Here is an 11,922-nt window from a genome sequence, read left to right as displayed (position 1 = left end):
ATTAATCATAAGTAAGATATTACAGAACTAATAATGTCAGCTTGCTTTCAATGCAAATTTAGAAAGTGCAAATGTTTGTTATGAAAAAAAGGCAGTTCAACATGTTGTAAGTGGAGCTACCCAAGAATTCTGGGGAATATTCAGCTACAAGCTTCTGATACAGCTGTCAACTTATCATGAGTAATAAGCACTCAGAAGAACATACCTGCCATTCCTTACTCTGCATCTCTTTCAGCTCTTTAGTATAACGCCTCTAAGTCTTCAGTTTCCCAGATTTCCTCTCTTACCTTTATTTGAAAATTCATTACATTAACCTAAATGATAGTGTTACTCAAAATATGATCTTTTTCATGAAAGCATCAGGAATGCAGCAAATATAAAAGACTCAAAAATGTCTTTGACATACAAGAAAACCCTTTTTCTGTTTATGGCAAATTATTTTATTTTATAGAAGAAATACTTTCAAATAATACAAAAATGACACAATCATACAGAACTGTGACAAAAACAAGAGAGATGAATATTGAATATGATAACTCATTACCACATCAAGACAGAACTCATTACAGCAGTCAGAATCACAGACCCACAAGATACACCGACGACATCTCACAGCAGTCACAATTTAAAAACCCCCGGACAGAGAGACCACCGGACATTGCTCCTTGGTTACAGTCACAGAACAATGTAGGGTGGAAAAAAGGTCCCTACCCCAACCCCTGCTCAAAGCAGGCCTAATGTGACTGGAATGCTCTGGGCTACATCCAGTTAAGTCCTCATCCACTGTATGGACAGAGTGCTCCACCTCTCTGGGTAACCCCTTCCAGTACCTGACCAGACTCACATGGTGTTGTCTGTTCTTAATACGCAGCAAGCACTTCTGGTGTCACTGCATGGTAACTCTGCATAAACACTGCTGTGTGACAGCCTCCCCTGGAAATGAGAAGTGAAATTCTGACTAACTGGTTTTTTAAAGTAACGAGCACTGAAAAGCTTGCTGGCCCTAGACTTTTACCCAAACACTAAAAATTTCTCACATGATTTGGTTTTTATCTGCATAGTTTCTGAATTCATCTAGTCGTGCCCAAGGAACCCAATATACACCCCTAAAACTTACTGGCAAAACAGGCTTCAGGATGAATAGCATGATAAATGCTAAATATACTTCAATTTCACATAAATTGCTATATGATTGCAACACTTGATGCCTGTAATGACTATAGGCCATATTAGGAAACAGCAAATACTACCTTAAATGTCTGTGTTAATTAATATTTATGCTTACAATCTTTTTTTCTCCATTAATTTTTGCCTCAGCATGGATAAGTAAAAGTAATTCAATTTTTCTTCCATGTTTTCCTGACCTTTGACAAGGTAACAGAGTCTAAGTTGTTGAAACTCACAAAGAAAACTTACTTACAAAATATTTGAAAATATTCTGATAGGTCTGTTTAGTTTGTGGCCTTTGTTGTTTTGATTTCCTGATATATAAAAATCTGGAACCAATTTGATCTTTAATTAAAAGACAACATCATGTTCCTTCGGGGAGATTCCAGTAATTTGCAAAGTCAATCTTGTGTTGGGCACCTCTCTTTGTAGGTAATGTATAATTAGAAAAATATGAGAAACTCTATTATAGTAGTTTAGTAAAGAAGTATTTTTACATACTTGCAGGATGCAAGGACACAAAACTGGCATTCTCGGGAATTTAGGGTGACAGTCTTTCATTAAAACGGATGGTTACAAATAAAATTAATTCTTACCAGATTTTAGCTGGTCCAGCTAGCAATCAAGTGAGCTGTACCTTCCAGAATTATACACCTTCCCCTGGAAAGTGTCACTGTTCAACAGAACTTGCTTACAGTAATCGCAAAGCACATCCTTTAGGATGAACATGTGTTTAAGCACCCTTAATAAAGCAGCTGCTTTCTGAAATCAGAACACATGTGGCTTTCCTGAATCAGATGAGAATCTGTAGAACTGTAGAAATCACTGTAACAGTCCATTAGCAGGCTTTCCACACAGCTAGCTCACACTGCTACTTTAATTCCCTTTTCATTAAACAGAAAAACAAAGACCTGTCACCCTTTTCCTTCCCCCGTTTAAACTGAAGATCTAGTTAAGAATATAAAGATACTTTAGACACAACGGAAATGAAAACAATCTATTAGTGCACAGTAAGAACATGCAAATGAATTCTGCAATGTTTAACTTCACTTCTAATTAGTGTTAAACACATTGCAGGTGATAATATTTTGCTATAACACAGACAGTGCTAAAGAATACAATGTACATAATAAGCTACAGATAATAAAGCTGAAAAAGTGACAATTTCAGAACATAGTATTTTCATTTCAGGTATCAGAAACAAAACCAGCTCAATGGTTCCATTCTACTGTATGACAAATACTGAGGAACAAAATTTCAGTCTTAAAATACATCTTAAAGTAGGTATTTTCCTTCAAGGAAAAAAGGCACTATAAATAAATTACACTACAGTGAATTTGCCTGAACTCACTTTGTTTCTGTCTTCCAGCCTTTAAGTCAAATAAAACAGCATAAAAACTGTACACGCTCTTAACAGGATAGTCGATCTTTTATAAAATAAGTTGTCTTCAGAGATGTCAGTTTCACAACAAGGAAAAACCAAGCCTTGTTGCAGTCGCTATTATAAAATATATATGTATATATATTTATATATATGTTTTTGTTTATGTTTACTTTTTTTTTTACTTTTTTTTATTTTTTACAAAACGTGTATATTAGCTTTTGCACAATTTTTTTAAAGAAACTTGTCTAATCTAAGAACTTCATTAAAATAAAAGCGATAAATACTTCATGTTTACAATGCAACATGTCATACATCATCAGCTGGCAGAGGAGGTATGTTAATCCTTGGTCTTGTAAAAAAAGCTATCTTCTCTCTGTGATCAAAACAAGAGAAAAAGGAAGTAAATAAAATTATGCCTATGTTCCCCCTCCTCCCCACAAGAACATGGTTTCTTTACTCAGGTTAATGGTTAGTATTTGTTACTTATGTACTGAACTGGTCTTTTATTTGAGTACAACAAAGTTCCAAAAACTACTAAACCTCACTATATACTTCTGGCAACTTTCCATTGAACACAATTACTATTTTTGAAAACCTAGGTGGAAGCTTTATACAACTCACTGAACTTCAGCCATAGTTAATCATAAAAAGGCTTCACAGGACAAGTTCTGCAATGCAAAGTTCACCCTTGTACATTTTGCAAATAATGTCTACAAAAAAGAAGGGGAAAAAAAGATGGCAAAAAAACATGGCAACTGTGGAAACAGAGTCCAAAGAAAAGGCTTCTTGAAAGAAAGTTCCAATATTACTGAGTAATTTTTAGGGAGAGTGTTACTCGTAATTTATATGTATTACATAAAACAGACTATTTATGCCCACAGGCTTGTACTGAAGAACTGACACATCATTTGGACTTCATAGCAACTAGGCTAAGTTGGAAGAATCACCTAAGCTATGTTTGCATTTGAAGCCTTTTTTTTTTTTTTTTTTTTAATTTCACGTGTACTAGAATTGTAACCCTGCAATTTTACCTTAGCTTTGGCTCTTTGCAGAACAAAGCATTCAAAGGGAACTCATGTCCAAATCCAGATACAGTTTAAAATTACTGGTTAAATTACTGGTTAATTACTTCTGATTAAAATCAAAAGACACAAAAAATTTAAGCTAAATGTTTCAGAAAGCTTTAACCTGTCTAATGAATTGTTGCTATGCTATTTCAGTACGCATTACCACTTACCTAAAAGTCTGCACCTGAATAGGTTCTTTCTGATTTTGCCCACGCAACTGGTATATTTCTTTTGATGCTTTCTTTAGCATCTTTTCAGCTGCTTGCTCTTGGTGATGTTCAAATTTGGTCTGTCTGGTCTGAAAACAAGATTATAATGCCTAAAATGGGCATGTGAATAAATAAAACACAAGAATATTCACACTAAAACAATGGATTTTTTTACCCCACTCACCACAGCAAAACCACATAAGTACATTGTCTGAAATCATCTAAGAACTATAAATGCAGACGACTGAGTTGTTTCACTTATTAATGCTCTTCAGAAAGACACATTATAAATTAACAAAATCTACTGCACAAAGATCCATGAAACAAGATCTTACTATAAATTTAGGCTCAGTGTTTGTCTCTGATAACCCAATGACAGTTTTGTCTGTTGTGCAATTTTGCCACCTTTGTCCATAACTTCTTTCTCCAAGAACAGGGGAAAAAAAAAAAAATCACATACTTAGGGAATATTCCAAATACTTGTAAAAGAATAAATATCAAATCAGCAAAGTTTCTTTCAAATACCAGAAGAAAGAAAATTATTAAAGTTCCAATAACAAATACCTAAACAAAAACAAATGAACAACAAATAAACAAAAATCCAAAACAAAAAGTGCCACTGGCAAATAGTGCCATTCTCCAAAAATTGTCCTCAAATAAGTACACAGTTTGGTAATACTCAATGTAATAATTTTTATTGTGCTAACTTCAAGAATAAAGAAAAAACATTCACTGTGTGAGATTCTGTACAAACAGCTCTTTAGACATCTTATCAAAATGAAGACATTTTGAAACCAGAAGTTTCTGAGGAGTGCTTATGTCATATTACCATACCTGCCTTTCTGCTTCCTTCAACAAGTTCCGGAATCTCTCATCCCGAAGGACCCAGTGGGGTAAATCTGTCTGCCCTCTGTGCTGGGCATCTTCCAGACGCTGTCTCAACTCTCTTAAAACACATATCTCCTCATTCAGCTGTCTCTGTCGAGTTCTGGATGCCTGGAGATCCAGCTCCAGGTCTAAGGATGTCCTTGCCATAAGTTCAGCCAATGATGATCTGCAGGACTGTTGAGTTATTAGGATTCAAACAAAATGCACAATATATTACTCTCAACATGGTTTACTGGTCTGTCTTTAGCTCTATAGACCATACATTTTCTGTACTTACTTCACACACAAAATCTTTTCCACATGAAGTTTTAGAGATTATTTACATCCCCCAGAAAAGTCTAGATAGCTGTAGGGGTTTTCTGTACTATACATTATGTTTTTCAATTAACACTTTCTACTACTTCCTTTTACAGTTTCCTTTCCATTTACAAGTATTTACCTAATGAAGTTTATGGACTAAAATTCCATGCTATGATGATAATAAAAGGGATGCAATAAGAAAAACTCAATGACATCATGACATCGGAAAAATACTGTACTGAGCAAGACACCTCTTAAAGGGCTTCATTCAATATTGGTTTTAAGATACATTCTGAATCAAAATGGGAGGCATGGCTGTCTGCCTGCCTATACCAGCAAGGCATTAACTTCTGCTGACCAGACTACATTTTATGTAATTTATATACACAACATTAATGCCTCATCTGCCCTTCTCTGCCAACTTGTTTGACAGCCTGAGGAATGGCATAGGGGCAAAAGGAGAGCTTAACCTATTCTTTCCTGAATACTTGAGTCTCAAATACTATTATTTGTTAGGCTGCATGGGAGGGGAGATGAATGTCTTAATGTCACATTCACACACATGTCTCTGAACCTGCACCCTGCATCATATACTAGATTTGAAAGATTTATCAAACTTTGCATCTAATTAAATATAAACTCAGTCCTCATTAATTTTTGTCTGCCACACTTTTTTCCCTCCTTTAAAATTGTTCACAACCTTATTTAACTACTTTAAGTCTACCTTTTAGCTTAAAAAACCCAAAACAAACCCAGAACTTGGACCCCCTCCCTCCCCAATTACATTGCAGAAGTTTTGTACATTTCCTAAAAGGATCAGAATGTACCTGCAGACATCTAAAGCTCTTATGTATAAAAGTACCAGTGTTTTAGCAACTTAATGAAATCTAAAGATCATTTTCCTAGGCGTACCTGCTTATACCGTAGAGTCCGCCTCTCCAAGGTATTCCGGACAAAAGGGGACTTCCTTGGCAGGGTTGAACTGTCACTGTCACTGCGATACAGCTGAGTAGAAAAGACATTGAAAATAAAGGCTGCTTGCAAGATCATCTTCATTAAGAAATTTGGTTTGGTTTTTTTCTCTTTTGCATTTGAAATTTATTTTTTAAAACACACAAACTATCTTGTTTTAAGGAACTGATTTTTTCAGCTTTAGTTATTTATAAACATTTATATGTAATAGTGCTCATATGGTAGTTACAATAATTCAAGAAAACTTAAAAACCATCAATGTTTTACAGGTAAGTTTCACCAACCATTCTACTAATTATCCAAGACAATGTAACCGAAAAAAGGAGGGAGGAAGGATGTAAAAGCAGTAATGTTTCATCCTAAAGCATTTACTGTCGTGGGTACAAACAATAGTCTCCCACTTTTTCCCCACATCTGATTTTAAGTAAGTGCAGATTAAGTGAGAGTGTTTAATCATCTTTTCCTTTTGGTGCTACCCTTGGCGTGTGAGGATCTTTTACTCATATTTTGCAATTATAAACAGATTTATAATCCATAAATCAAACTGAAGAATTTGAAGGGGTCCATAGATGAACTGCACGCAACGTAAATAAGAGAGCAAAAACCAGAGGATCCTTGTTAAAAGCACAGAATTTAAAAATCATTCCTGAATTTTCGAATTCAGGCTCTCAGAAATTTATGAAAGGGTATGATCAAAGCTACATGCGTTTCACCAGTATTGCAAAACCAATACTCATGTATTGATCTGCAATACCATGAGCCAACTGCTTATAAGTCGTTTGCCACTGAACGCAGCAAACAATAAATGTGAGCTTGAAAACTGCTGTGCTGATCCTCAGTTACTTGCCCCAGTGCACCCAGGAATCCTACATCCCACTGTAACAGGCACCTTATGACTGATATTCAGAACAGCAATCAGAGTCGTATGAAAATTTATGCAATAACCCTAAGATTAAGCATTCAGTCCTATTTTTCAAATTTTTATGTATGTGAAAATTAAACATGGCTTCTAAGCTAACTGCTTATACACCTCAATAAATAGCACTGAACCACTGTAAAATCGACCACCCTCACCTAACATCTACGGTTGCCAAGGAAAAGAGCTTCACATCTAATTTATCATAGATTCTTACATTTCAAATCAAATTCATCCAGGTATAACTCTTAAAAAGAGTCAGGGAAGCTCTTCCCCACTGCAATGTTTAAATTCAATTAAAGATTATTCATTAGCATTAAATAGTAATGCATGTTTCTTATAAATGCAATGAAGTCTTACAGAGATTATCAAAAACATTTAATACACTTGTGTGCGGAGACCCCTTCCCCCTCCTCCTTTTCAAGCTTTACTCACTCTGCAAACATATTGACTTCGTGCTCCAGGCGAAAAGGTCTGGGAACGAACAATTGTGCTACTACGAACAAAAGCAGAACCCCGTGGCCTGCGGCCGGTTCTCTCTTTTGGAAGGATAGCAACTTCTTCAGGAAACAGATCCTCAGTGTTAGTTTCCTTATCCACCTAGAATTTCAACAAAGGAATTTTTTTTATTTCTTCCTTATTTTCTCTCTCCTAGCAAAGACAATCAGACATTTCAACAATATTAAAAGTAAACAACTTGCCCTGCTAGCTAGATTCAAATTTTAATGAGCACTGTGAGGATGAATCACTTCACTTCTGTAAAAGTTTTAAAACTAGGCCATTCAAAATTATAAGATTACCTTTCAGAAGCCTTTTCTGGAACAGTAACAATTATGAGATGCAGAGCACAAGGACTGCATTCAGGATTGGCAGTTGGGCATTAACCAAACTACCACCTGCTCTCCAGCCTCAACAGAAGAAAACTAAGTCACCTTTCAATAAGCACAGTGACTCTGAAGCAAGTAACCACCTTAAAACTAGAGGAAGTTAAATGAAGAGAAGGAAGAAAACAGAACTGAAAGACTGTTCACACAATTACACAAGAACACTAAAATATTCAGAAAGACAGAAAACATAGGCTACTCTAGCAAAGCTTCCAAACTTTTAGAAAATTCACTCCTCAATAAGAGGTGTGATCTTCCCCAAAGGCAACACAAACAGCTTATGTTCCTCTACTTCAATGGAGGTCTGCTGATTTCAGCTTGTGAAGGATTATTTTCAGTGTCTCATATCTTGACTACAAAAGACTAAATACTTCAGTTTCAGCACAATTACTCCACATTATTGTAACACTGAAATAGTAATGCAAGTCCTGAAATTTCTTTCTTCATAATTCCTTACAAAATTCTTACAGAAAGAAGAGCACTGGAATTTGATTATCATCTTTCTGTTACAATTTCACGTAAACGCAGAAAATTGATAAAAGTGCGTATTTATAGATTAGATAACGGCCACAGTAAAAATAGTTTGTCTTTCGATATAAGAACCAAATTCTGTTCAGAAGTAAGTAGTAAGAAAACAAACAAAACCCAGCCCTAAAGAGTGAACTTCTACCAACTCAATAGCCATACAGCTGCAACAAAGGCAGTACTCATACAGGGTATTAATGTCACTGCTGATTCTTTTCTCTCCTGGCCAATTCAGACCCAAACTGCAGGCACAGCAGTAGCTCACTGTGCCAGGCAGGGTGGCAGTTTCCGTGCTGCAGTGTCTTCTCTCATTACCTTTAGTGGTGGAGGCTGCATTTTTCCAGAACCATACTGGCCTGCTTGAGTTGCGAACATGTGTCCAGCTAATGGATCCCCGCAAAATGGCTCTGGATAAGGAGGACTAGTCTGGGTGCAATTACTGCATCCACTGTCAACAGATTCTGCTTGCCAACTCCTAAAGTCAGAACATCACAACAATTTTGCAGGTGTTAAAAAACCCCATTCCATTATGCATTACATTTACATATTACATTATGTAAGCCAGTTTATAATTTTACAGTATTATTTCTCCAATAAAATACAGTATTTTCAATGGGAGAACATAGCACACCTGCATTTCTGCAAATGCAGATAAGCAAATACATTTCATTGCAAAAATTCACCTTCCCTAATTTTCTTAAGGCATGTGTTCTGGTCTTTATAACAATACTAAGAAAACAACAACAAAAGAACAACACAACTTATGTAACAAACTAGGTGTATCATTAGGAATGAAGTCACAACCCTAACCCTAACAATGTCCCAGGTCACCACTAAATTTTATTTACTTTCTTTAATACAGGGCTGTTAAAACCCATTACAGTTGCCTCCTTGGCAAAGTTTCTGTTTGATGTAATGTTTTCCCACTCCCCAAACTCCAAGTCCCCTAAACTCAACCAGCTATTCAAATAAGGTTTCCTCCTGTTTGCAGATCATGACATAACAATTTTATACTTGTAGCACTAACAGGAAGCAGATCTCAGAATAAGGACCTGCTGCTTTTCCTGCTTTATTTCACACTATACCCATAATGTAAATATCTTTGAGGAAGTATTAGTTACTATCTGTTTGATGAGGTATTTCAACCCTTTTTACCTTTCTGATACGGCTTCTGCCTGATCTTCCTTTCTTTCCATCTCCAAGATTTCCTCCTCTGTGTACTCTAGTTTCACTCTCTCCTCTGCCAGCTCTCTCTCAACTGCTTCCAGCTGGGCAGTGGTCCTTGCTAACAGGGCTGTCACTGCATCCTGAAAGGTAAATAAGTCTTTAAATAAAACTGCTTAAACAAACCAATGTACTTAATGTATACTATTCAGAGAAAAAATAAAAACAAAGCCATCATATGTTCTTTAAAAAACAAAACAAAAAAACCAAACCACAACCAAAAATATCTGTCTTGAATCTTACCAATCAAAAGTACGTGGTGTTCAACTTGTCACAGAAACTGGGCAGACTTTACTTGACTGTGGAGCATCATCCAGAAAGTTAGGTCAAAAGAGACCTCCAAAGGTCACCTAGTCTGATGTCCTGCCCACAGCAAGCAAGGCATCATAGCCAAGTCAGGCTGTCCAGAGCCCAGTCACGGGCTGAAAACATCTCCAAGGATGGACATTGCACAACCTTTCTTGACAATCTCCTCAAGTGCAGTGGCAGAAATTTTTAATGTGTTTTATTTGGACTGGAAACATGCATACAAATATATACAGGGCACTATTTCAACCACCTGCCCAGACATGATCTAGTTTTCAACTAGTCTTCTGAAATCTAGCTCTTGCCCCAAGAGTTAAATTAAGTTATCACTTCCTGTGATAACTTGAAAACCTGCACCCAAGGTAAGATCACAACCACCCTGCCAGTCAAATAAAGTAAACAAATCACTTTTTTAGAGCCATACTGTTTTAACTGTAGTTACATTTCCAGAAGACTGAGGAATGCTGTCTTCACATTGGTTTTTGGTCTTTGCTCTCTGGGGCTCTGAACCAGTGAAGATCTGAACAGGGTACCAGTGAAGCTGCATCTCACCAGAACTCTCTGCATCAGTCAGGTTTATCTGGGCAATGCCCTGTTAAAAAAAAAAGCATTGACCACAATAAGATGCACATACTCTGCAGGACAGACACCCATTTAAAGAGTATTTTACTTACAACGTAAAACCCCAAAGTCCCCAAATACTAATGTCTCTTAAAAAGAGACAGTTTTGTTCTGTTGCATTATGATGTCTAAGATTCTGAATTTCTTGCCTCTTCTTTACTACCAGGAAGAACTGCAATAGATAGTAATTTTTTTAAAGTTGAAAAATAAAATTTGTGTGACTGATGTAGATATAATTGACACCTGATAGCTATGAATATTTTATTTTTAAAGCCTTCCCAACTATATATCTGATTTTTATATTTCCTTAGATTAATACCACTTTAATAATATTACTCTAATTTGAGGGTCTTTTGAGATAACTGTATTCTGATACCCTTCCATTCTCTGGCCCTCAGAGGCACTTTCAAATGGAAATAAAACTGTTGTGTAAACCAATTTTTTTTCCTGCCTATTTATATCATAAGGTAGTCAAATGGGGTATAAGGCTATTTTCCTACTTTCCAGGCCATCCTTGCCTCTTCCAGATTCAGGTAAATAGAGTTTTAATGGAGGCTTCTCACCAAAAGTATTTCAAACTTTGAAGTAGCCCTACTCCATCAAAGAGAGCTCACGTAAGAAATTTCTCAGTGGTGTTCACCTAAATGAAGAACAGCTAAGAACAAATCCATGCTGCATATTTAATTTTTTTTTTTTTAATCAGTTCACTAGCTGGACTCTACCAATGATTTTGTATCAGTCAGCCTTTAAGCACTGCTTTTTGTTTCTCTGGCTATCTCTACAACTTGTTCATTTCCATCCTAAATGAGCCACGTGCTAAGAATGTTTTCTTTGTATCACTGGAAAAGTCCTGTAAAAATGGCTTTCATCTCTCATAAATCAAATAACTGTATACAATGATTCTAACAGCAAAGGAAGTAGGAAATGCAGACAGAAACTGCATTCAACTTTAAGTAGGTAAAGAAACAGTTAATTAGAAAACAATAATAATAAAAAAAAAAAGTTGCATTGTTTTTCCAAGACAAATGCTCCCTGGGGCTCTGTTTAAACAGGTGCATAGAGGACAATAGAGAAAAGTTTTTGAGACTAAAAAAATAATGTGATATGGGGATACAGCATGTTACTGAGAAAGTCATTTCATGGCAGTATATCAGAGGCTACAGAGATGCCTTTTCTTTTTTCTGTATAACCCAGATGTCCTCTTAATTATCTACTTGCTTTGATGCAGTGGAAGATATAAATGTATATCAAATACTCACACTTTTGCATCAGAGTTGGAAAATGTTTAAGACACACTGAGTTTAGTTTAGGAGGTAGAGAGGAAAACTGTTTTCCTGCCAGCAATACTGGAAAAAGCATAGGCTGACTCTTAAGATGCCTGACACTGCATTTATTAGGCAGCTAAGCAAGTCTGCCAAAGAAGCTGCCTCTACAAAGGGAATCACTAATTGAGTAGAGA

General features: G+C 36.1%; 1 protein-coding gene across 3 annotated transcripts in view; it reads right to left on the bottom strand.

The window, feature by feature from the left end:
- Positions 1 to 416: 416 nt before the first annotated feature.
- Positions 417 to 11,922, bottom strand: part of WWC3 (WWC family member 3) — a 100,498-nt gene continuing 88,992 nt past the window's right edge. For 2 of the 3 annotated variants that reach the window (XM_039550311.1, XM_010394377.4), the window contains 8 exons: positions 10,267 to 10,434; positions 9,468 to 9,619; positions 8,628 to 8,787; positions 7,339 to 7,503; positions 5,928 to 6,020; positions 4,662 to 4,889; positions 3,789 to 3,916; positions 417 to 2,924 (listed from right to left, as the gene is read on the bottom strand). In XM_039550311.1, the coding sequence (XP_039406245.1) occupies positions 2,858 to 2,924; positions 3,789 to 3,916; positions 4,662 to 4,889; positions 5,928 to 6,020; positions 7,339 to 7,503; positions 8,628 to 8,787; positions 9,468 to 9,619; positions 10,267 to 10,434 (1,161 nt within the window). In that variant the 3' untranslated portion in view covers positions 417 to 2,857. The remainder of the gene's footprint in view (positions 2,925 to 3,788; positions 3,917 to 4,661; positions 4,890 to 5,927; positions 6,021 to 7,338; positions 7,504 to 8,627; positions 8,788 to 9,467; positions 9,620 to 10,266; positions 10,435 to 11,922) is intronic. The other variant, XM_010394376.4, reaches the window with a different exon arrangement.

The sequence above is a fragment of the Corvus cornix genome, chromosome 1 (assembly GCF_000738735.6).
Source record: "Corvus cornix cornix isolate S_Up_H32 chromosome 1, ASM73873v5, whole genome shotgun sequence".
NCBI lineage: Eukaryota > Metazoa > Chordata > Aves > Passeriformes > Corvidae > Corvus > Corvus cornix.
This window is presented reverse-complemented; position numbering and strand designations above follow the sequence as displayed.